General features: G+C 35.7%; 1 protein-coding gene across 5 annotated transcripts in view; it reads left to right on the forward strand.

Moving 5' to 3' along the window:
* Positions 1-1,026, forward strand: part of OVA4 (Nucleotidylyl transferase superfamily protein) — a 68,080-nt gene extending 67,054 nt beyond the window's left edge. Inside the window, exons 15-16 of one of the 5 annotated variants that reach the window (XR_015691653.1) lie at positions 54-292; positions 384-1,025. Coding sequence is in view for 3 of the 5 variants with exons in the window: in XM_087683297.1 (XP_087539423.1) it covers positions 54-212 (159 nt within the window). In the remaining 2 variants the exon portion in view is untranslated. Of the gene's footprint in view, positions 1-53 lie in introns of all 5 variants that reach the window. The other 4 variants (XR_015691654.1, XM_087683297.1, XM_087683296.1 and 1 more) reach the window with 4 other exon arrangements.
* Positions 1,027-24,785: the final 23,759 nt, after the last annotated feature.

The following is a 24,785-nucleotide window of genomic DNA, read 5'->3' on the forward strand; positions in this document are numbered from 1 at the left end:
ACATGTTTGCTCATGTAGTTGACATCTCTGTTAATTGTCTGGCTGCCCTGCAGAGGAAATATGCAGAGGTTATTGCAGATCCTTCATACATCGATGACGTACTGAGGCAGGGAGCTGAAAAGGCAACAGAGATAGCTGAAGTCACATTGGCAAACGCATATCAGGCTATGGGATTCTTGCAGCCGCAAAGGAAGTCTGCTTCAAACCAATGACTGCTACTGGATAGGGAGTTTCTTGCCACAAATGTACCAGTACCAAGCCAATGGTGCCCAACAATTGTGACCTGCTCAAGGTTTGTAAATCTGCTTCAAACCAATGGTTGTTACTGTACACTGAGTTTCATGCTGCAAATTAACCTGTATCAAGCCAATGGTGCCCAACAGTTGTGACCCGTTCAAGGTCTGTCCCTATACCCAGGAGGCTGCATCATCTGAAGTTGCATGATCTCGACTTCCCTGTGCCATGTTATCTATCTCTAACTTGAACCATGCAAAAGGCAGTTCTGGCTGTGCTATTTTGTTCCGTCGAGACACAACTAAATCCATTGATTACAAAAGCCAGGTTTCCCTTACTACAAGCTCATTGATTACAAAAGAAAAATTTCAGCTGATATTTGTAGCTACCTTTTAACTTCAAACCAAACTCATTGATAAAAAAAGTCAGGTTTTGTCAGTTTGATAAATTTGAGGGTTTCGCATGTGTGCACATGTACACGCTGCACATGCTCCCTCCGCCTTCCTACTCCCACATCTTTGTGGCACAATCTTGTGCATGCTTGGACACTCGTGTCCACATCCGCCCCGGTTTTGTAGTCACTAGATGGATTGTGTAGGATGGTTAGCAACTAGTGTTGGGGGAAATTATTATTAACTGTACACAAATCCCATTGGGCTCTTCTTTAAAGCAGCAGATCAAGCAATTTGGTGATGCATTTTTCAAAATTTACTTTACAGGCTAGAATCCTCAAAGCCAACTCGCTTGGTGACAAGCTGAGATACCCACTTTTCCAAACACTGTTAGCAAGTGACGTACTCTTTCCAATATGAGTGGTATCTTGGATATATCTTGTTTTCCTGGTTAAGAACGACCAATTGGAGGAACTCCATTCCCATTCAAATAGTCTGCTTTCATCCTGCCAAATCGTAGGTAGATCGGTTTTCCACTTAACGTTTGGTCAGTTGCAAACTTCCCATCTAGTTGACAATGTGTTGGCTAAAATTTTCTCATTTACCATAGGTACCTATTGAGAGGTACACATTGCATTTTATCTAACTTGAGGTGAATAATCAATCCCTATCATCTTTGTTCTTGAAAAACGTTTAACCATTGTAGGTAATTGAGAATCACGGATGTAAATGTTTAGAGGATAACCCACCCTCAAGTGATACCCAAATGGGTTATCATCCTAAAAAATAATAAGTGGAGATTCATGTAGATGTACAGGTCATTTACATGATTGTGCAAGGCTAATTAATTTCAGGCTTCTGCAATGTTAGTGGCTTTTCAAGCAAGGGTATGGTACATTCCCATTCATTTTTTGGTGAGCATAAGATTTTCAAACAATCAAAAGGTTGGCCTTTATGTTTCTTTTGTTAAGATATACGAGAAAGTTAATACTTCCCTATTCAACTCAACATTGTTGAAGGCAGCTCATGTGACCACTTCTTAGTGATGAGCGGCCAATGTTGCAAGGCTTCAAGATGAGAAGCCATGATGGTCAATATTAGTCGAGTTCCCAGTTTAGACAGCAGAAGGGATCTAACCATCTGTGGTTATGAGATGGCATGTGTAAACTTGATCTGATTTTGTTGGTGAGTTATTTGCTATGCCTACCCATAGGGTCCAGGTTGCTTGCTTCTATTGTCCAATACACGAAAAATTTGTTGGGATGTTCTATGGATCATCATTTATTATATATGTAGTTGATAGTCAGTGGATCGGTCTAACCATGTGGTTGGTAGTAAGACAAGGTAGTTCTCCACTCATTGTCCATCTTGAATTCGAACATATCACAATCAAAGCTTGTAGTACATGAGTGGACAAAGCCATCAACCATCAATTATAATATTTTGATTGTGATAAAAAGTTTGTATTCTCCTATTCTTTTGAATTGGCATTAGAGTGGTAGATGCTTTAAGTAACAACTCAATGCAAGCAAAATTGGGTCTTGTGGTAGAAAAGACTAGGAGACTAAAGGCTATGCTAGCAATAGCAAAGGAAGTAGCAATGTGGCTTCACCTTTGTATACCTTGCAAATACGTTTGTGTTCTCTTATTGAAGGCAAACTTGATGGGACTAACTCATTGAAGGCAGATGGCACTTAGGTGTAAGACAACAAATTTAGAGATAAAAGAATAAATCAATTAGGTTTATTGAAAAGCATAAGGTCTTATTTGTTATGCAAGGCTACTCACAAATAGAAGGTTATGATATTTTAAGAGAGATTTGGTGCTCTAGCAAGGATATCTACTATTCTTGTAGTACTAGCCTTAGTTGCTCACAAGATGTGGCCAATCCTTCAAATGGATAAGAAATCCACATTCATGAATGGAACCTAAAGTGTAAGTATACATGGCCTAAGTACCTAAATTTGAGGTGGCCGATCAAGAAAACGAGGTTTATACACTTAGGCTTTTATGAGTTTAAAGAGACCCCAAGGGTATGATATCAAAGGATCAATTGTGGAGAAGTACTAAGTTTATAGGCTTAGGAAGGCTTGTTTGAGTTGACAGAGACTTGAAGGGTATGGTACCAAAGGATAAATTAACTTTTAAAAAGTACTTAGTTCATTGGAAGTAATTTTAATGCTAATTTTTGTGTGTTAAGTAAGATGGCATATATGTGGTGGTAGCTGTTAGAGCTTGATTTGCATTATCTACTTTAGTAGTTTTCACCTTAGTACTTATATGCATGTAGGCGCGAGTAATCAACATATATAAAGTGACTTGAAAATGTCATGTGACTTCACTTGAAGGGTGGCGTATGTCTTGGGTATTATCAGATGTATCTATTAAAATCTTTTGGTCATATAAATGATATTTTCAAGATAATGCTTGGATATGGTCGCATATGCATGATTTTATCTATCTGTCTGTCTCTTGAAAACTAATATTGTCTGTCATGTTATTCATTCAAGAACGATCATGATGATAGTATCATGATTGATATTTTTCAAAAGAGGAGTTTTATGGATGATTATAATGTGTATTTTGTACTTGCATATCATTTTTGAATATTAAATGTTCAATATGGTTGCAAATCGATTCAAGAAGTTGTCTGTAGCAATAGGGATATTTCAAGTAGGTGTTTCTTGTGTTTCTGTTGTGGTCTTGAGAGGCCATAACACTTTGGTGATACTGTTGATTTCATGGGTATACTTCTCATGATTTAGACACCAAGCATGGAAAGAAGAAATTTGCAAGGGCAGTATGTGAGAGCAATGACTATAATAACTAAAGATTGGGTGCAACAGAGAATTCGAATCTATTCATAGAAGATTTTAGTCATGTCTGTAAGACAAATCATTCAAGTTTCATCTTCCTTCTTGAAGTTACTGTTGCAAGTTATATTCGAATGCTCTAATTTCAAGAATCATACAAGGGAAACAATACAGTGTTGCAATGGTTTTAGTCGATAGCCTGAAGATCTTAATCTATTTACGAGTTCTTGATGATGTGGGTTCAAAGCAGTCTAGTTCAAGTTGAAATTTCTAATTTCAGACAAGCAGTAGTTTAAAGGGTTCATTTTGGGAGTTTCAAGATGTAGCCTTAATTTCGAGGGTTTTGAGATGTAGCCATAATTTCAAGTTTTTAAGTTTCTTATTCAAAATTGAAATGTTAGTAGAAGGAGATACAATAGTAGTAAAAGAGGGTGTTGTTTGTTGAGAGGAAACTAGAGACGATGAGAGAAAGGTGATCCTTTTATTCTAGGAAGACATTATGATTCATCTCTATAAATAGAGGATATTAGGTTCTCTTCTTTAAAATGTCTTGCATTAAGGTTATTTTAGAGTAAACTAAGGTTTAGGTAGTTTCAGGGTAGATAGACACTCAAGCCAATTCTTACAATTTAGAGAGTTTCCAATAACCTAAGCAGATTCCTATAGTTTAGGTAGAATCCTGAAGTTTAGGTAGATTTGTGTAATTCAAGTAGATTAATGTAATTCACATGCTCAAGAGATGGTGAAAAATAATACAAAGAAGAATCGTTAGAAAAGTGCTACCAACAACGAAGGAGATTAGAAGCAACTTCAAGAAAATGCAATAATAAGGAATTGAATGGCAAGAAATACTTTTCATGTTAAGATGATGACTACAAAGATATTGGAGAAGATAAGATAAAGCATAAGGAGAAGAAAGGATTTTACTTTATCAAAATCAACCCTAAGGGAATAATCTAAAGTGCAAAAGTATTAAGGATTTGTAGAGATGATAGAATAACCTAGATTACAGTAGTTTTAGGTATAACTTGAAGTGTAAGTGTGTTAGGATCTATATAAATGGTAGGAGTAACTTGAATAACACAGAGAAATCTAATCAATATAGGAGTTTTTAAGCAATATTTGCAAAAGTGTTTTTCAAACAGCATGAACTACAAAAATTGCAGGAATAACTTGAATATCATAGGTTAATAACTTGTTAATCATTGAAAAAGTTAAGAGGTTGACTGAGAGAAAAGTAGTTTTTTATGCCAATTGTATGCATGTTTTATCATGGGTAAATCTAAGAAGAGACAAAGAGATACAAAGTTTGCTTTGAGTAGGGACATACCTCAAGATGTTGTTCGTGTATTTCTTGCAAGTATTTCTGTATAGTTGATTTATGTACACGGTTCAATGGTATCTACAAGAAGCGTTCTTCAACAGCAAAGAAAGGTGCAAGTTCAAGGATAGATAGAGCATAGATAAAGTTGAGTTCTTTTGAGAATGTACTTGATGATACTCATGAGTGGCATGATGACCATGAAGGCCATAAAGTTAAATCTTGCTACAGTTTAAAGCATGCTCGGAGATTGCTTAGAGCATTTGAGAAGATCAAGGAAAAATGTGAAGATGTTCTAGTCTTAGATTTGGATTCAAGTTTAAGTGATGATGATGATTGCTACCCTTTACTTGTGGTTTTGCCAAAGATTGAGGTTGAAGGAGTGAGAGAGGATGAGTCAAAGCGGCCAACGATCCTCGAGTGCCCTAAACCCAACAATGGAGCTTACCAATTGAAGAGTGGAGCATCATATGCCTTGCATCGATAGCTTGGAGGTATTTTTCATATTTTGATCTAATGCAAGCTGGCATAATCAATCTCTAATCAATTTTGTTGAAGAAGGAAGGGTGATCAAGAAGATCAGTTATGTGTTCAAGAAGATAATGTTGCCATAGATGAAAACCATGAGGGTTATGGTTTTTTCAATGGAGATTCTATTATGGATTATTTTCTTAGTTCTCTTATTGGCTTTAAGAAGAATATTGCAACAAGGAAGTCAAATTTTAGTGAATAGACTTTGTAACTACTTGAAATGCCATTATCTATAGTGCAAAATGCATCATTTTCAGATGTAGTTTTTTCAGGATGTCCATATCTCCAGAATATTGAATATTATTTTAAGATATTATATTATTTAGCTTGAATAAATTTAGTAAGCTTATGCTAATGTAAACTTTCAAAATATTTGCATATATGAGTAGTTTTCATGATAGCAAGTGATTTGTTTTTAGCAATGTTTAGGTTTACAATAGAAAGCTGAATGTTAGGAATTATAGAAACCAATCAATTTACGTGGTTTTCTTGAAGATTTGCAAGCAATATGCTCTATGGATCGATCTTGAACTAAGGTAGCTCAATGGCTTTCTTATGAGTTGGAAAAGGAAAGGAATACATTAGAAATTGTAGCAGTTGAGGCTCTGTTTGTTATCAATTGGCTTCAAGAAGAGAAAACTTTGCTTCAATGAGAGGTTTCTCATGTCAAAGAATACAGTGGAATGCAAGTTTCACATTCTTTTGAGGTTATTAATGCTTTTGAGAAAGTTGTTTTGGAGAAGGATAATGAAATTGATGATTTGCATAATGAAGTATTATTTTCTCTTTTTCTAAGTCAGGATGTTATTCTTGAGGATCTATATGTATAAACAACTAGTTTGCTGAATGATGTTGAGGGTGATGAGGAGTTGTTTCTTCAAGAAAATCCTTCAGTGGTTCCATGGTTTAAAATACATGTTGATAGCATCATTCAAGGGTATCAAGAGTAGTCCAAAAGTGCAGGAAATGAAGTTTCTGGATAGCAAACTATTCAATCGGTGGATTGAAATTGGTCATGAGTACAATATCCAAAAGATCCTTTTGCAAGTCAAGAGTGGTTTGAATTTCAGGATAGTTCAAGAAGTGAGTAGTATAAAATGGTTTAGGACCATGAAATCAGTTATCCTGAATTTGATGAAAATTAGGAAATTTAGAAGAACTAGTGTACAGACAATTCAAATGTGTAGGATGAGGAAGGACAGAAAGCTATTATTCAGGCTAAGCAATTTGAAAGATATGAACATACTATGAGAAGGTATGCAAGAGTGGCGGTGGATGAAGTACGGGAGGTCAATTTGAATGAAGGAGAGGCTAAACCCATCAAAGTAAGCATATATGTTGAGGAGGCATTCAAGAAAGATCTCATCAAGTTGTGTAAGGAATTTCAATATATATTGGGTTGGGATTACACAAATATGAGAGGGTTTGATCCAATGGCATGTCAACATAGAACTACCTTGAAGAAGGATGTCAAACCAATCATATAAAAGTGAAAGCTAAATGTGGAAATAATTTTATGTTTGTTGGTAGTGTCAAAAATACTAGATGGATTATAGAAATCTAAATTGTTTCCCCTAAATAAAACACACTTTTTTATTCAATTTATAAATGTATGGCATCCTTCTATATGTAAGAAACATGAAAAAATGGTATTGAAAAAGTATCTTATATTGAACTCATGTGACCCTTTCCCCCCTTCCTTGAGAAGACTGAAGGCTCTCACATGAAATATTTTCTAGTATCTGGCATCAACAATTAGAATAGGCATGATTTAAAGGTTTCATAAGATATTACAAGATCGGCTTTGAGTGAAATGAATTAAGCTTAGAAGGCTTTAGATGAAGAATTACACCAAAATTCTCATTTAACCACATATTCAAGAATTTGGAAATTTTCATAAAGTTTGGGAATTCCTAATGTGATTAATACTTGGACATACGGTGAAATCTTATCTCCTTACTTGAAGACAAAATTTTCCCTAGATATTATATAAGTAATGCCCCTAAGTTTCACTCTCAAATATGGGGTTAAGATTTAGCCACTTGGTTAAATCTTTACTCCTTTTTTGAAAGCGGAACTTGGGAGATTTCTGAATTCTCTAATATGGTATTATTTGAAGTTGTCAAACATCACGTTCTTTGAGATGTTGAAGATTCCTGGGCACAATAATGTACCCAAGGCCTATGTGATGTTAGATAAGGGGAAGGTATGATATGTCAGGGTGAGTGGCTATCATGGCATACATCAAACTGCCCACTGCAGATGGATAAGGGATCTTGGCCATCTTGGACTTTTGCTCATCTAACTAGGGACAATCAACTTGATTGACCTTCATATGGGAAGGTAAAGGACATCCACAAGGCTTAATATCCTATATATGAAATTGCTCAAGAACCTTCTATATATATGCCTATTATGATAGGTAAAGGAGCCCCTTAGAGCAATGGTGCATGATATACATACCAAGAATCTGTGAGGCTTGCCTCATATCCTTCATCTCAAAGCTCTTTAAAGTATCCATATCATCACAAGCTCTCCCAGCACAATCAACATATCATTGACATAAAGTACCAAGATAATAAGACTGCCACCATTACAAGCCTTCTTTGTGTAAAGACACAGATTCATATCATTGCGAGTATATCCCTGCAAATGCATGAAATCATAAAACTTATGGTACCATTTCCTAGGTGCCTGCTTAAGGCTAAAAGGTTCTTTCTCAACTTGTACACTAGGTGTTCCTTGCCCTTTTCCATAAATTCCTTAGGCTATTGCATATAGATATCCTCATGCAAATCCCCATGCAGAAAAATCATTTTCACATCTGTCATTTAATAAAGGTCCAAATCTAACTGTGTAACCAAGGTCAAAATTAGCCATAGGATAGCCATCTTGACTACATGAGAAAATACTTTATCAAAGTCAATACCATACTCCATCTTAAAACTATTAGTGACCAATTTAGCCTTATATGCTAGCTTTGGATGTCCAGGGGTACTCTTCAACTTGTATACCCACTTGCATACCAATGTATATTTTTTGCTAGGCAAAGGAATCAAATCCCATGTATGGTTCTTTTGTAGTGAATCAGACTCAAACTACATGGCCATCTCCCAAAAGTGACTATTACCTCTACATATGGCCTCCTCATAAGTAAGGGGCTCACCAAAATCTATCACCATTATATAGTCTATGGAGAGCGTAAACCGATAAACTATCTCTAGTAGACCATCTCAAAACAAGCTGTGGGATATGTAAATCTTGTCCAACATCATGATCATGGGTAACTGGAGTACCAGTTGTAGGCCACCCTAGTTGAGTATATGGTAACAAGAGGCTCCTCGTAAAAGATCACCATGCGTACCTCAACTACTTGCTCAAGCTACTTATGCATCTTCTCCTCATGGAAAACAATATCATGGTTGCGGATAACCTTCCAAGATTGTGGACCCCATAGGCCATAGCCCATTTCACTTGCATATCCATAACCAAGAAAGATGCATTTTATTGAATTAGAATCTATCTAAATGCATTTGTTCTTGGGTATATGGTAGAAAGCCTCACATCCTAAAACTCTAAGATGTGCATAGGAGGGAGGTTTTCCGGACCATACCTCCTTTGTAACCTAACAACCAATAGCAGTGCATGGGATCTATTTATCAAATATATGATAGTAGTAACTGTCTCAACCCAAAAATGTTGTGCTAAGCAAGTCTGACTAAGCATACAATAGACTTTTTGTTGAATGGTCTTGTTTATGTGCTTTGCAACACCATTCCGGGGTGGGGTATATGGGGTGATCGACTGATGCTTAATACCCCCCTCGTCTCACAAAACTACTCAAATGCTTTAGAAACATACTCACCCCCCTTGTTAGGCCTTAGGCATTTCAGTCTCTATATGTAGACTAGTTCTCAATAAGATCAAGCCAATGTTAAAGATAGATAAAACATCCATTTTTTGCTTATATAGGATATGCAACCTTATGCAAATAATCATTAATGAACGTAACAAAGTACTTTGCACCACCCAATGTCTGATAGGGCATGTGAGCACAAAAATAAGAATGAACATGAGCTAAAGACTCACCCATGCATGTAATGTCATACTTTTATGAGAACTACATGTGTGTCTACTATAAAGAGAATAGTCATAAGAATCAAAATATTTGTAATCAAGAGTTGGAAGATACTACAAATGAGTAAGCATCTTCATTCCCTTTACGGACATGTGCCTAAGGTGATGATGCCATAAAGATACATGTGGTATTGGCCATAGCCAAAACATGATCAAGAGATTTAAATACAAACAAGGGATAGAGATTTCCATCCTTGGCACCTCGAGCAAAGACAAGATTCCCATGGTTAATCTTCCATGTGGAATCATCAAAAGATATACAATAGTCTGCATCATCCAACTATCTAGTAGATAGTTGGATAGAGGGCTTTTGGTCAAAGCCAATACATGATGTATATTATGTAAAGTAAAAGAGTTTCCTGAAGGAATCTGCAGTCATATATCCCCAATAACATGATGTATATTATGTAGAGTAAAAGAGCTGCTTGAAGGAAATTACATCCGCACATCCTCAATACCAAGTCATTTTCCAGTTTCATAGAACCTGTTATGCTATGATAGGACTGAAACCAATCCCTATATAGGGTAACATGAAAGAGAGCTCCAAAATCAAGCAACCAACATTGAGAATATATGGACAAAGTATCAGTCCATTGAGAAGCATCAATAGAGGAAGTTGCTAAGATGCACTCATCACTCTAGCCGCAGTACATTTACATGTTTAATCTTTACATTAGACTTACTAGGAACAATGTTATGATTATCAAACTTTTTCTCTAGTTCAACCTTGCCTTTCTCTTTATGCTTATCATTGCACACCTTATGGCATTGGAGTCGAATATGACCCTGCTTCCCACAATAATAACATATCAAAGACGATGTCGACTATGGGACTTACTACAAGGTTATCCACGGGATTGAGACTTTTGTGAGTCTCTACCATGGTGATCATTATTGCTCTTACTATCATGTTTTCCCCTAATAGTCAATGCATGGGAAGTGGGGGCTGCATCCACATTCTTTCCGTTTATCTCCTCTGTGCATAAAGCGCCCTCCTTAACATCTTGGACTTTCAAGCCATCCTTAGGCATATTAGGGCACATGGTTGTATGAAAAGTGTCCTCCATTTATCTCCTCTGTGAGTAAAGCACCCTTAACGTCTTGGACTTTCAAGCCATCCTTAGGAATATTAGCACACATGGTTGTACGAAAAGTGTCCCATGACTTGAGAAGTGTCACAAATAAGAACAATGGAGATAGGTCATGTGTCCCATGACTTGAGAAGTATCACAAGTAAGAACAGTGGAGATAGGTTATCCTTGAACTCAATGCATGCGAAGTGAACTGGTTAAAAATTGAATGAAATTCATTCAAACATGGGCACAGTAGTCCCTTCATTCGAAAGTCCATAAGCTATTTCAACCAATACATATGTGATGCACAACTTTGCTTGTTATAAAGATTGTATATCTTTTCCCATAACTACCAAACATTATCCTCAAGTACAACAACATTGAAGTAAACATCTTTAGACAATGATATTATAAGGGTGAATTTACATAGTTCATCCAACTCATCCCAATCATCCTGATCCATGCCTTCGGGCTTTACACTCTTGGTTTTCAATATTCTAACTTGCTTCTTTTGAACTAGTACTTGCCATAACTATGTCTTCCATTAGGTGAAATTTATGTCATTAAGATTTTTAATATTGAAAATAGCACTATCATTCGAAGAACCAGTCATAATGATAGTATACCAATGCAAAATTGAAGAAAATGAGCTATTCTAAATGTTTGCAAATCAACCCCTAAAACTCATTCAGAACAAGGGCAAAATAGGAGAGAATACTAGAGTATAGAATTGTCCACCAACTCCAAGCACTAGATTGCAAAAGTACATTGTCTACTCTCCAAGACAATGTTGAAAACTTTAATTACAACAATGCTAAAATAAAGACAATGGTATATATTAATCTAATTGTGGATAAATAGCTAAGAAAGAAACCTTCCATTGCTAGGAGTATCCTAGTAGAAATTTTGGATATATAAAATATAACTTGTGGTGTAGCAACCAAGTACAATTAAGTATCAAAGCATACCAAATCAAATCAACCCAAAAATGGAGTTGACTATATCCAATAGCATACAAGAGAGTATATACATGAACCAAGCATCCCATTGTCTTAAGGAACCAAGCTTTGCCAAGTACAAGCGTCTCCCACTAGAAGCGAATCCAAAATGCAAAGTGAGGAATCAAAGCTCAAGATATACATCAAAGCATCCTTGAAGCCTAAGCACATCACAAATACTCCAATGAAGCTTCAATACTCGTAAGTGACTAAGCATGAAAGATCAAAGCAACTGATCAAAGACCAAGTACATCAAATGTAGCTCAAATCCAAGTGTCGAAGCATGCCATAACCATATTTAGGCTTATACATAAATGCTATATATCACCATAGACATGTACTATACTCACAATACCATGTAGGCACGCACAAAAGGCATTTAAAGCATGAAGCTCACTATTGTACGCTTATTGCCCAAACTATTATCACAGTAATGAATACTTCGATGAATGAGCTAATCAAGCTCTAATTAATCCAAAATCCTTTTTGAGCATCAATGTATCATTTGGGTATCACAAACATTTTCCACCATAAGCATCAGTAGAGCATAAACCAATCAAATGCTTGTTATCAAAACCAAAAATATTCTATTCTATGTTTTAAAAAAAGAACTAAAAATTGCATAGAATCAACTCTATGAGGGCTCATGTCTCATCGTGCTCTTCATTTCTAGCTATAGAACACTTGAATTCGATATCGTATACAAAAGTTATGGCCAAAATACGAAAGTGTTGCGAAGCTACCATAGTTGTCCATGACTTTTGTAATATTTTATGTATCCACTCAAAATGGATAGAATGGTAGCTTTATAGCTCAGTAAGCACTCAATAAGGCTTAATTAAGCCCTAGAAAGATCTTCAATAAAGCAAGAGTAAGCTGGAACAAGCTGGGAGAAGGGAAGACTCAATGCATACCTCAAGAGAAAGAAACGATGGATGCCATGAAAACTTGAGCTAAAGCTTTGAATCTAGGCTGAAGCAAAGGATGAGAAAGCTTCTTGAATTCCCCTTTGAAACTAGTTGAAAGGTAGAGCCCAAGCAAAAACACACAAGCTGAAGTAAGAGCAAAACAAGAGTTATGGTGTGTCTCTCTCTCTTACTCTCTTACTCTCTAACTCCTCTTGCTCCATTTTGCCATAGCTCTTACTTTACTCTTACTTACACTTTTGTGCTTCTACTTAGGTACATACTTTTTTCAAATGTGCTTTTAATTTCTTATAAATAAAACATATGCAAAAAAAATGCCAAACATGGAGGAAAAGAAAAAAGACAATTAAAATAAAAGCTAAGGCTTATAGCTCAAGCTGAAAAAAGAAGGAGAGCATGTTTCTAGGGACATCATCTATTAAAAAAGGGATAGAGAGTGTTGATTGAAGTCTTATATATGGATGTTATTGAGGTAGTCATTGGTCTAATCTAGGGCTCCCATGTTTTGCACTGGGAGAGTGGTATCAAGCATGGCTAAGATTCGAGTAACTATCCATTGTCATTGCCAGAGGAGGTTGTTTTGTAAAGGTAGTGCATAGAGTCCCATTATAGCTAGTGGTTTGGTTCTACAATTTGGAGGTATTCTTGGAAAGGATCACTATTGTATTTAATAGAAGCTAGTGATGTTATCTTCCAGGAAAGGAAACAACTTTATCAAGAAGGCTAGTGAAGTGGTACAAAGAGGGTCATTGAAGTTTGAAGAAGAGCAGATGCATATCATCGAGTAGCCAAAATTATGCTAGAGGAGTGCTAGAGGTGGTTGGCTATTTTGCACATTATTGAAGTGGCAGTTCATTTGTGTTGGTGAGGATGGGAGTGACCTTATTATGGAGTAAGTAGTAGCTATCCATTTAGTAGTTGCCTGAGCTACAAGTCTTGAAGAAATCAACTCATTGAAACAATTGTATATGATTGATGTGGTGTGTTAATGAAGGCAACTTTTGAAAGTGGAAGAGGTATTGTTCATGATTCAAGATGGCTATTTTGATTACGGTATGGGTGATGTAGTTGGAAATTTCAATAGGGAAGGTAGTTGGCTTTGTGTCTAGTGTTGCATAATTTAGAAGGTATTGACATTTTATAGAAGGATGATGGCTGAAAATTTGTGATAGGAGGAGATATGTTCTTGCACTTCAAGCATCAGAAATGCTGAATAAGGCTTGTTGGTAGAAACCATAAAGACTCTGTATAAGAGAATATGAGAACATGAGGATAAAGGATTTACAAACACACATATAACATCAAGGGTTCCAATAATCATAGGTAGGTAATAAGAGGTTGTTAATGTGGCATGCATATATTTATACGAAAGTTATGAAGCAAAGGCTTCCTCCATCAAGTCAATCCATTTACTACTCACAGGGAAGAGTGCAAGGAAGCAAAGAGGCATGCAATAGCAGAGATTACTAGTTAGCAACACAAGTTAGAGGCATGTCACATCCAAACAAAACAACATAGGACTTCACACTCTTTGGATTAGTGGGGTGAGTATCATGGGAATTTGATTTTGTGAGTATAATCACTTTGATCCATTAAGTATTTCTAAAATTACTTACACCTTTAGTATACATATATGTTATCTTATATAGATGGATATTTCAGATTGACTTTTGACTAAGTAGGAGAGAGCATATCATCATCAATATAATAGGTGATATACATGGGACCACTTCTTTAAAGAGGGAACGATCAATGATCAACAATATCATAACATCACACATACATCGATATAGTATAAGTAATTTATAATTTGTTATATTATTTATTATGTTAAGCATTTCTATCATTCTTTCTATGACAATATATATGATATTTTGTAATGGTAATTACACTTTGCTAAGGCATATGTTAGGCATTGCAATCTCTCTCTCATTGTAATCTTTCACTCTTTTGCATAGGCAAAAGAGAATCAAGAGGGAGAGGTAGAAGCTATATGAAGTGAGTCTCAATTCTTTCGACGAGGGTAGTGGAACCAATGATAATAAAGCCAAGGAGGGTTTGCCAATGCATTAGATATGTAATCTTAAATTGTAGTTATTCTAGTTTATAATGCAAGCTAAAAATTGGCAAATAAATTTTGATATATGCTAGTTATTTGTAATGCACCAAATGACATTATTTGAAAGCTTTGAAATCTTTCATCTTTTGATTCAAGACAAATTTTGGCTTCCAAATTTTATGTACCCCCTTTTATATTTGATTATAAAACAAGGTCTACCATTTAGTAATTCTCAAAATCTTATTTTATATTTTTATTATAGATTTTATCATCCTTCTCTTATATTCACATTGTACATTTTTGTAATTCTCAAAATCTTATTTTATATTTTTATTATAGATTTTATCATTCTTCTCTTATATTCACATTGTACATTCTCTAGTATCATGCTATATTTTTACTTGCTACACTTTCTTGCAAGGGGATTTGCTTTGTATAAATAATGCTTAGAATGTATGCATGAATGTAAAAAAGAAACCATTGAAGCACTTGTCGCATTTATAAATACATTTTTGATTGTGTGAGAATTGCAGAGAGACAATAGTTAACTTCACACTTAAATGTGCGCTTAAAATTATGTGAAGATTCAATTGTAGTTCATTTGAATGCATCTTTACATTTTTTTAATTGTTTGCTAAATATATGCAAACTTAGATGCAAATTTTTAGATGTGTTTTTATATATGACTATAGACATGCGTACAAATTCTTTTACAATTTCAAAAAATGCATGCATGTGGTTGTCTACATGTACATTACCATGTTGGATTAACCATTTCAGCCATAGGTGGAATGGTCTTCTATTAGAATAGTTTGTATTTGTAGTGATATTTATCATTGTTGTACATACTATGATGGTAGAGGTTTTCAACAAACCTTTTGCTATTGCATGGGACATGATAAGTGTTCCTCGAGGTTTATATGCCTATGATGACCCACCATGATCTAGGAAAGGGTGGTAGTTTTGTCATTTGGAGAATGTAGACTCCAAAGGGGCCTTCTAGATAAAGATAAATTCTCATTTCTAAGGAAGAAATGCTAATTTAATTCTAGTAACATGAAAGTAGGGATTTTGAGCCTCCTAAAAAGCACGTGCATGTGCCACATTACAAGGGACCACCATAAGAAGCACTACTATTTACCATTGGAAAAGCACATATGGATCCATGGTTGTTAAAGCACATAATTACCCTTAGCCAAGCACGTGGGAATAGAATCCACTATCTCCCCTACAAAGGCCTAGGGCCTTATCACTAGTCTAGAATAATATGCCAATGGCGATGAAACTCAATGACTGCAACTAATTAAAAAAAAAGACCCCTCTTTTGTATCCTTTTCAATTCAAAACCAGCTCTCTTCATGGAGTGGTCTCATCATGGCTTCCAAGCTCACCATGTTGATCAAGTAGAGAAGGTAATCCTTCCGCTAATCTTTTTGTTACTAGGCACTTTTTAGAGTCCATATTTCCTTGAATGACATATCCTGTGTTGTGTGTTTATTGTGTGCATCAGGGTTGGGAAAGTACTTTGTGGGTAATAGGGTGCATGGCCATTTTCTCTATCTCAAAAATACATGTAGGCTATTCTGCAAGGCATTTTTCTTGGCATCCTCCATGCTAGTTGATGAATCCTTTGGCACCCCAAATATTTGAATATTCATGTTTCTCCTCCACTCTCTATATCTTGCATCCATAATCTCCTTGAAGTCACCTTGGAGAGACTACAAGGAGTATAGCACCCTACAACACTGTGGTGTTATTCCTATTTCCCTTCATGGATTCTATTGTTGATTAGATCTAAGTTGTGTTAATCATGGAGTGCTCATTGTGTTAGTATTTTTGCTTTTTGCCTTTTCAAGCATTTAGCCATTTGTGCATTCCCAAATGTGGTCTTCCCGTTCACTAATCACTTGAGGAGTGGAAACTTGGAAACCATAAATATTTGGTATCTGACTTGGGCTAGGTGAGAAGAGTCAGTATGTTCGCAAAATGGAAACAAAGGAAGAGGCTCTCTCTACAAAAGACCTAGTAGGGCGAGCTACTACAGAGACTTAACTAAGGTTTAATAGGACTTAAAACTATTAATATTGAAGGATAATACTATTGAAGTGCCACACTTAATAGTACTTAAAACTATTAATATTGAAGGATAATACTATTGAAGTGCCACAATGATGTTTGTTTTGTTTCCTCACCATGGTAAAGAAAAATATAAAAGGAATAATATGCCAAGCATAATGGAGTGAAGCAAGACAATTCTCCTAGCCATAGACAAATGACATTGTGGCAATTGCTTACTATGCTAATGAATTAATAGTCCAAGACGTTTTACTCTTATATAAGCATTTAGAAATAACATTTTGATTGTGGTGGCTTGGCATATAATGAATAATTGGTTGCAAATTCATGTAACCAAACATGGTCTTTTGATACTTTTCTGAGTACCCTTTCACTCCTTTTCACTTGAATGATCTTATTTTTTATTCATGAATTCATCTCAAATCTGTATCTATCCGTCACTTGAAAATGCAAAACGATTACGAATAATAACACAGAACCATTGTTTGTAAAAGGATGTCGTACCCAGGACGCATATCACGCACAATAACCTCTCGTCGCTGCCACAATGAAAGGGCAATCCCAGTAGATGCGTGCACGGTGCCACTTTCATGGCGCCAGCTTAATTATCCCATATCTCGATACTGCCTTCGGTGCATGTGGGCGACAGCGTTCGACCAGTACAGCTTGCGAGCACGAGTGGCTGCCCCCCCGGCCCCTTGAACAGCTTGAAGACGACTGGCTGCCCCGCCTTGAAGGTCTCCCCGTCCGGAGAACGCACCTCGCTATCCCTGTCGCCAGTTGCGGCGTTGTACCACTTGCCGAACGTCACAGGCGCAGCTTGTCTCACTTCCAGCAGCCCAATACCATGGTCCATCAGCACACTTAAGCGTCACCCTTACCCACTGAATATCGTACCCCATATTGTTTATATCTAGATCGATATACAGTATCGTAATTATATATCTGCACCTGCAATGGCAATGCAATCATCTGCACGGGCGCGTATGCGTCTCATCTCTTTCTTTTGGGTGCTTGCGTGGTGCAGGTTAGAATCAGACACAGATATAGGATCAAGCATAGTGATACAGTATTTATGCATTCCCTGTAGCAGAGAATTAAGAGAGAAGCTTACAACAGATCACAGAACCGGACGCAGCGACGTCTTCTTGGAAAATGGGCCTGCGCCTGCATCAGAAACTGATGAGCGAGCTTGCTTTCTGACACATGGAAGGATGACCCCATCATTTGCATGATGGAAACTAGGGAATCATGTTCGATTGGCATCATCCTATATTGATCGGAACTCAAGGGACCTGAGATTGCATGACGGTGTACTTCCGGCCTCCGCCAAAGGGGATCAGAGACTAGGAGGTCACACTATTCTCGAGGTGACGAACCAGAGTGGAAGGGTGAGACGTGGTGGGCATGCATGGTGGAAGAATGGAAGTAACGAATCAAAAAGAAACGGAATAACAGGTATACTCCTCCGCTCACAGTACAGATGTCCGTGATGAAGCCGTCGACCCAAAACCGGCTGAGGAAAAATTTTAATCAAATTTCTCCGATTTGACAGTACAGACCAGGAAGAGGTACTAGCAGAAAATTCACAACACAATAGACTAGACCTTAATGAACACTCTGATGTGGTGAGTAAGCAGATGGGGACCCTCAATTCACGCTAAACCTAAACAAACAAGGCAAGGAGCTAGCAACTAATAGCTTAGCAAAGAGACGCTTCTCCAAAGTGGGTGATTGTGATAGTGACCCCTTTGGAAAGGCCAAGGAAAGCCCTAACAAAGGGAGGATCATGAGGGGCTAGTTGAAGGATCATCAACGAGTCCCACTCATCCTTAGCTTACAAGAAGTTAAAGCCTTAGGCCCTGACTTGGTCAAGAATATTCCACATGTAGATAATATCTATGCATAGCACTCCACTAATAACAACACTAGAAGTGGAAGAGCCATGTTAGCGATAAATAACAAGCTATTAGGTCTAGTCAAAGGAATTGACAAGAATGCTAATAATGAGTGGATATCAACATACTTACATGTAGAGGAATGTTAATAATAGGTGCCCACTACCCTTGGTGCTTGTTTCAGTCGATGTCCTAAAACCATGATTGCTTTTCATTTTTCCAAGCATGGCGTTTAAACAACAAAGCCCCACAGGAAATTGGGCTCTTGAAAATTCCTAGGACATATGTTGGTGTCCTACTCTTTGATATGTGAGGTCACCCTTCAAAATCATGTTCTTGAAAATAGCTAAGATATATGTTAGTGCGCCCCTACTTTCTTATATGTGGGGGTTTCCTTCAAAATCAAGCTTTTGAACAAAATTTCTATGATATGTTGGAGCCTTGCCTTTCTAGGATAATTCAATGCTTGCTTTTTGACATGTAGGGATTCTTCTCATGGGTATGCCAACCTCATCCTACAACTATGAGGCTTGCCTTTTCTATTCCAATCATGATGTGCAAAGAAAACATGCATACATTGACCTGGATATGTTCTCTTTAACTTTTCTAATAAGGCATTCATGACTACAATCCCATAAGATACATGCGGGGGGTCCACCTATAAGAAATCATCTATATATAATGTGCATTCAAAGGATATTAAGAGATACCCACCCTTTCTTTACATGCTATAAGGACTTAAAATGACCCCTTTTACGTTACAAAACTTACAATTTTTTTTTTCAAATTGTAATTTAAAAACCCCTTTTGTAAATATAATCTTATAAATTTTGCCAAATATAATACCCTTTCTTTTGAACTCATGTGGTATCCTACATATTCTATAAAGTGGACCCCCTCCCCCGAATCTACAATCGCCATAAGCTCGAATCCTATAAAAGCTACATCTACTTGCTCAAACTAAAACTTGTTGTTCGAGAGTTATTAAATAATGTATCAGAGGTCTCAAACGTAAAGTCAAAAGCTTAATTGTATAGATCCATAGTGTCCAATGCTCATTAGTGTGGCCATAGTTATACAATGCCATGACTCCCAAAGGATCCCCATTATGCACAGGTCACTATGAAAGTGCCTAGAGAGTAATATTATATAAATACATTACCTTGTACTTTTGACTCAATGAGTCAAAACAATGCTCTTTGAAGGTAATCCATTCATTGGAAAAGTGAGAGTAAAATATATGTTATAGACCTAAAATCATGCATGATGTCCTCCTAAAAGCAAGCTTAGCTCTTTGGATTAGGAGTAAAGTGGATTACTTATTGGCTTAATCATAACTTAAATATTGGCTTGTGTGGGTTTTGTAGTTCTTAGTATCTTTTCAATAATTTAATTGGATAGAAAATGTTGTTTGTTTTGGTTCATGAAATTGATATGGAAAACAAAACATGTATGTGAAGTTTTTCCATTGAAAATTAGAGCACCATAACATGGACGTTCTTGCCTAGTTAGTTTTAAAACTCTGATTTTTTCATAAGTAAAACAAAACCATAAATATAAGATCTAAACTATAACATAAATAGGATAGTAGGAGTTTGAGAATTATTAGACACATTAGTAGAGGGCAGCAATAGTAGATACCTATTCTTGAAGGTTGCCTACCCAAATATTCAACAAATAGAGTTTTGAAATGATGAAAATTAAAAGCATGCAAAAAGATAGACAATCTCAAGTGAGTTAAAAAATTGACATTTGGATCAACAAGTTACTTGACATTCATAAGGGAAGGAGCTATTACGTATATGTGCATGTAATTATTAAAAATGAGATACTTAACGTCAATGAGAATTATGCATACAAACGTAATAAACTTGTGTATCCACGATATCAATATGCTACTCCATCCAAAATGATTACTTAGACATTGAAGGGAAAAAATCACATTTGAAGCTTATTATAACTTTCTATTTAAGTAGAAAACTTATTTTAAATTGTGTATAGTTCCTAGTACATAGATCCCAAGCAACCAAACAACTAGTATATGAAAAAACAATATAAAAAATATTTGTATATGATTATGCACTTCATATAATCAAAATTCACAACTTGAGGGAGGTGTGTTACAACGATTTGAACTCATAGTTTTAAGTAAAATGTCTTATATGCCATCTCCTCATGCTGCATCATTAGTTTATAAAATATTGTAGTAACTTTAGTTAGTTCATAGACCAAGATTACAGGAGTTTTGAGGTCTCGAAAATGCCCTGTAAGCAATCATAGAAAGAGAAAATATTTTAGGAAATAAATTTACTTTTATTTTTAAAAACTGTTATATTTTGATAAGTAAATATATAAAAAATTATGAATAAGTCATTGTTGTGATATTCTCGTGGTCACATCAAACCTAGAAATCTAGGCTGCTATAAAGGTGACAAAGATTGTCATAATGAAGATCTTACTTATCCTCATTAAAGTGAAAACTAATATTAAATTTGAATTTTTTTCAACGTTTGATTACTTCCCTTCATTCTCACTCTTTTCTTTCTTTCACATCCTTACTAGTTTCTTCTTCATTTTCCTTCTTGTTCCTAATTCACATACTTTTTCAATCCAATATTCTAATCACATCCTCAGCTATGGATCAGTCATCCAATGATCTCTGTAGCTCTAGAACAAAACCCATTACTATTACAGAGTCTACGAAACATATACTTAAGTTTGAAAGAAAGAAGAATCTTGATCTTTGGTTAGATGACAGGCTATATTCCAAAGATCCTAGAAAAAATAGCAATGCGTCTTTCTATAATAGCTCTTCATTGTTGAGGTTCATTGGTGATGGTTATAATGGGTTTCTAGGCTAAACACTTAACTTGGTTGCAGAAAATGATGTCCTTAAATTGGAGAACCATCTTTTATCAAAACATAACAACGAGTTACTGCAAAGCTAGAAGGCTATCAATAGAGGATTCATTTGTTGGAGAAATGCATCAAATTTGATCAACGAAAGCAAACTATTTTAGGACTTCAAAATCGACAAAAGGCTCTTAGAAATATTGAAAGTCTCAGATGAGGAGGAGGTGGTTGTAGTAAAAGAATCCAAGCAGCAAGGTATATTTTTTTTCACTTAAAAATATGAAATATGACTTTGTTTATAATTAATTGTATTGATTTGTGATGTTGATTTTGTTTAGGTCTTTTCTTCAACCAAACACAAGTGAAAGAGATTCTCTGAAAGCATCTCAGTTTTATTATCATCTTCTTTCTTGAGTAGTTTCAAAATATACTTTGGAGAAGAAGAAACTTAAAAAGACAAAGAACCAATGCTTGGAGTCATTTATACAGGATCTCTATTTGGATATTGACTTAGTACAAAAGACACTAGATAATGTTGGTATCAGTCAAGATGCTTATATACAACTTTTCTAGCTTTTACAGTCAAATATGAAGCAAGGACAAGTACGTAATTGCATACTTCCAAGGCCATCAGTGATTAGAACTATTAGACAAAGAGTTAATAATTACAAAGTAATGGAGATTCTGGGTGAGCCTTTCCATATCAAGGCTAACTTCAAGGGCAAGAAAAAGGAAGTTGTATTCAATGAATTTAGCAATATTTTCCTTGACTTGCCCACCCTACAATACTTAATGATTAGATTCTATGGCTTGTCACTAGAAGAGACACAAGGAGTGACTAGATTTGTGGTTAAACTTGATGAAAGTAAGATTTTAAAATGTACAAAACTAGAGAGGATCTCTATTACCGTGATGAATAGAGCACTTTCATCAGATCATTACAATCACTCAATATCATTTAGTGTTCAATCGAAACACAACATGTGGTGGCTAGGAGCATTCGGAGTAGATACAGAGGATTTTGTATTGTATTGGGTTTCCATTGAACACTAATACTTGATGTTATTTAGAGATAACAAGTAGAAGAAGAGCTATTTGTTGAAGGATTTGAAAACTATAAGTGACACATAGCTAGTGACTTAAAGACACTTAAATGTATGTACAATGTATCAAAGGGAGCCAACTCGAGATCTCCTTGCCTATTACATATCCCTAGCCATAGAGTTGAACTCAAGCAATTGGAATAGAGCTCTCTCTAGGCACAACAAGGATCCATAGTTTAAGCCAGAGTCCTAGATATTCCTTTAGTGAATGTCCATATCTATACACTTCATGCTCTTTGTAGGATAATTGAAAATCTTGTTCATCTTTATATAGGATTTGCATGGAAGCTCAAGCCATTATCAACTAGAATAGATGTTATAGCAAAGATTGAAAAAGTATTACTTGCAATTAGTTTGCATGGTGGTAACGTTGTTATTGAATTAGATCTTCAAAAATCTAAGGATGGCAATTGTGTCCCCAAAAAGTCATCTATTGGAGTGAAGGGTAGAAGGTTCTTAGAATTTCATGGGAGACTTGGTAAGATAAACTCTAGGAATGGTGGCTCAACTATTAGATACAATAAATGAAAGTGCCTACACAATGCAGTCAAGGATAATGCTGATAATTGACAAGCTCAGAATAGAAAAACAATGTTTGGGAAACATTAGACAAAGTATTCTTTTATTGTAATAAACAGAGTGGAATGATGATGATCTCAGAGACTTTAAAAACCAATTGAACCTTTTTAAAAAGGCAATGACAAAAGCTTGGGGTAATCAACACTTCACTCACTATATGGTAAGAAGTTTGCATATGTATGTCTCTTTATTGTTTGACTCAAATAGGGTTTTCTAATTTAATTTCTTTATTTGTTAACTATGCAGCATATTTTATATAACCATGCTCCATATTTTATCAAGAAATATGGATCTCTATCTATTTGGTCAATCCAAGGTATGGAAAAATCACATTATCAAGCAAGAATAAAATACTTTAGACACACAAGACATGGAGGTGGAAGATACAAAGCAAACAGTTTATTAGAGCTCTTTCAATGGGTCTATAAACAAATTTGGCACAAATTCAAGCTCAAAGACACAATCGCATCATGTAATACATCATCTTTGGCAAGGACTATATCCACTATTACCAAAAGAAGAAAAAAGGGATATTTAAACTATTGCGCAAATCAAAGATATTCTAAATGGTTACAAACTAGACAAAGAGATGAAAAAAGATAAGTTTCAAGAAACCCTTAACATCTTTTAGTCTGACTCTGGTAGAAGAGTCTTTAGTTTTAGGGAATTCACTAGGTCCTCTAAGGGAATCTTTTGTTTCATCCCACTCGATGAGACCTCTACATTTCAGGAACTCTTGTTTCCTATATCCTGGAAGGAGCTTCAAATTCTTGGCATCTCCTACATGGGAGAGCAAATAAGAGGCAAGAACTCCAAAGTATCCTATCCTAGATCCACTGTATCTAGGCATGAAGCCAAAAACTCTTACAGCTTCTTCCTTCTCCACCAAAATTATCTTGTTTGAACCTCTATTGAAAGCTTAGGATCCAATCACCTTGGAGATAGCTTTCAAAGCTATTATTGGTAAGCTTGGAGAGCTTGACAACTTGTTATGATAAATTGCAACTGTTTGATTATTTAAGCTTCCAATATAATGACCAAGGACTTGACTTTTGCCAAGCTTCAATGGCCTTGAGCCCTTGTCTCTTCCAAGAAAGTTGTCTGCATCTTTAATTTATATTTGCACAATAAACCACAATAGTATAAGACGTCAGAGATAAATATCCAAAAATATTTGTCTATAATGCATAACATACTCTAATATAAATCACAACAGATATCCTAGAATTATCTTTCATACCTTAGGATTTTCATCTTCTTCAAGAAGACTATCATCATATAGATTTATTGAACTTTAAATTAGTTTCTCCTCTAATGAAGACTCTAGTTTCTCTTCATACCCCATGTTATCAATACCAAGTCTTTGTTGAATTTGTAAGTACTCTTCCTCTGTAAGTATCCCCTCCTTTTCATATTCTACGATCTGATTAATACAAGAATGCAAGGCTACAGAGCTGTCTTGAAAATTTTCTCCCTCAACATCAAGAGTTGCTAGGAATTCCTCTTCATAACCTATAAAATTCTTATCATTTTGACCCCATGCAACAAGGATTGCCAAGTAGTAATATTCTCTAAGATAAAAAAGACATTGAATATCATTTAGCAATACATATCTCTTTTTATTGATGAGATAACTGGGAAATGTTGGCACACATTCAAGAGGACCTGTTTCAATCTCTGCACTCAACTCTATCTCCTTTTCTTCCACTTTTGTAATGTTATCACTTTTAAACAAAGCAACATCAAATCCCTACACACTAATTGGTTCTCAATATCCTCTTGAAATATTTCA

This window comes from Lygodium microphyllum, chromosome 8 (assembly GCF_053477565.2).
Source record: "Lygodium microphyllum isolate KBCC chromosome 8, Lygodium_microphyllum_v1.1.10, whole genome shotgun sequence".
In the NCBI taxonomy this organism is placed as follows: domain Eukaryota; kingdom Viridiplantae; phylum Streptophyta; class Polypodiopsida; order Schizaeales; family Lygodiaceae; genus Lygodium; species Lygodium microphyllum.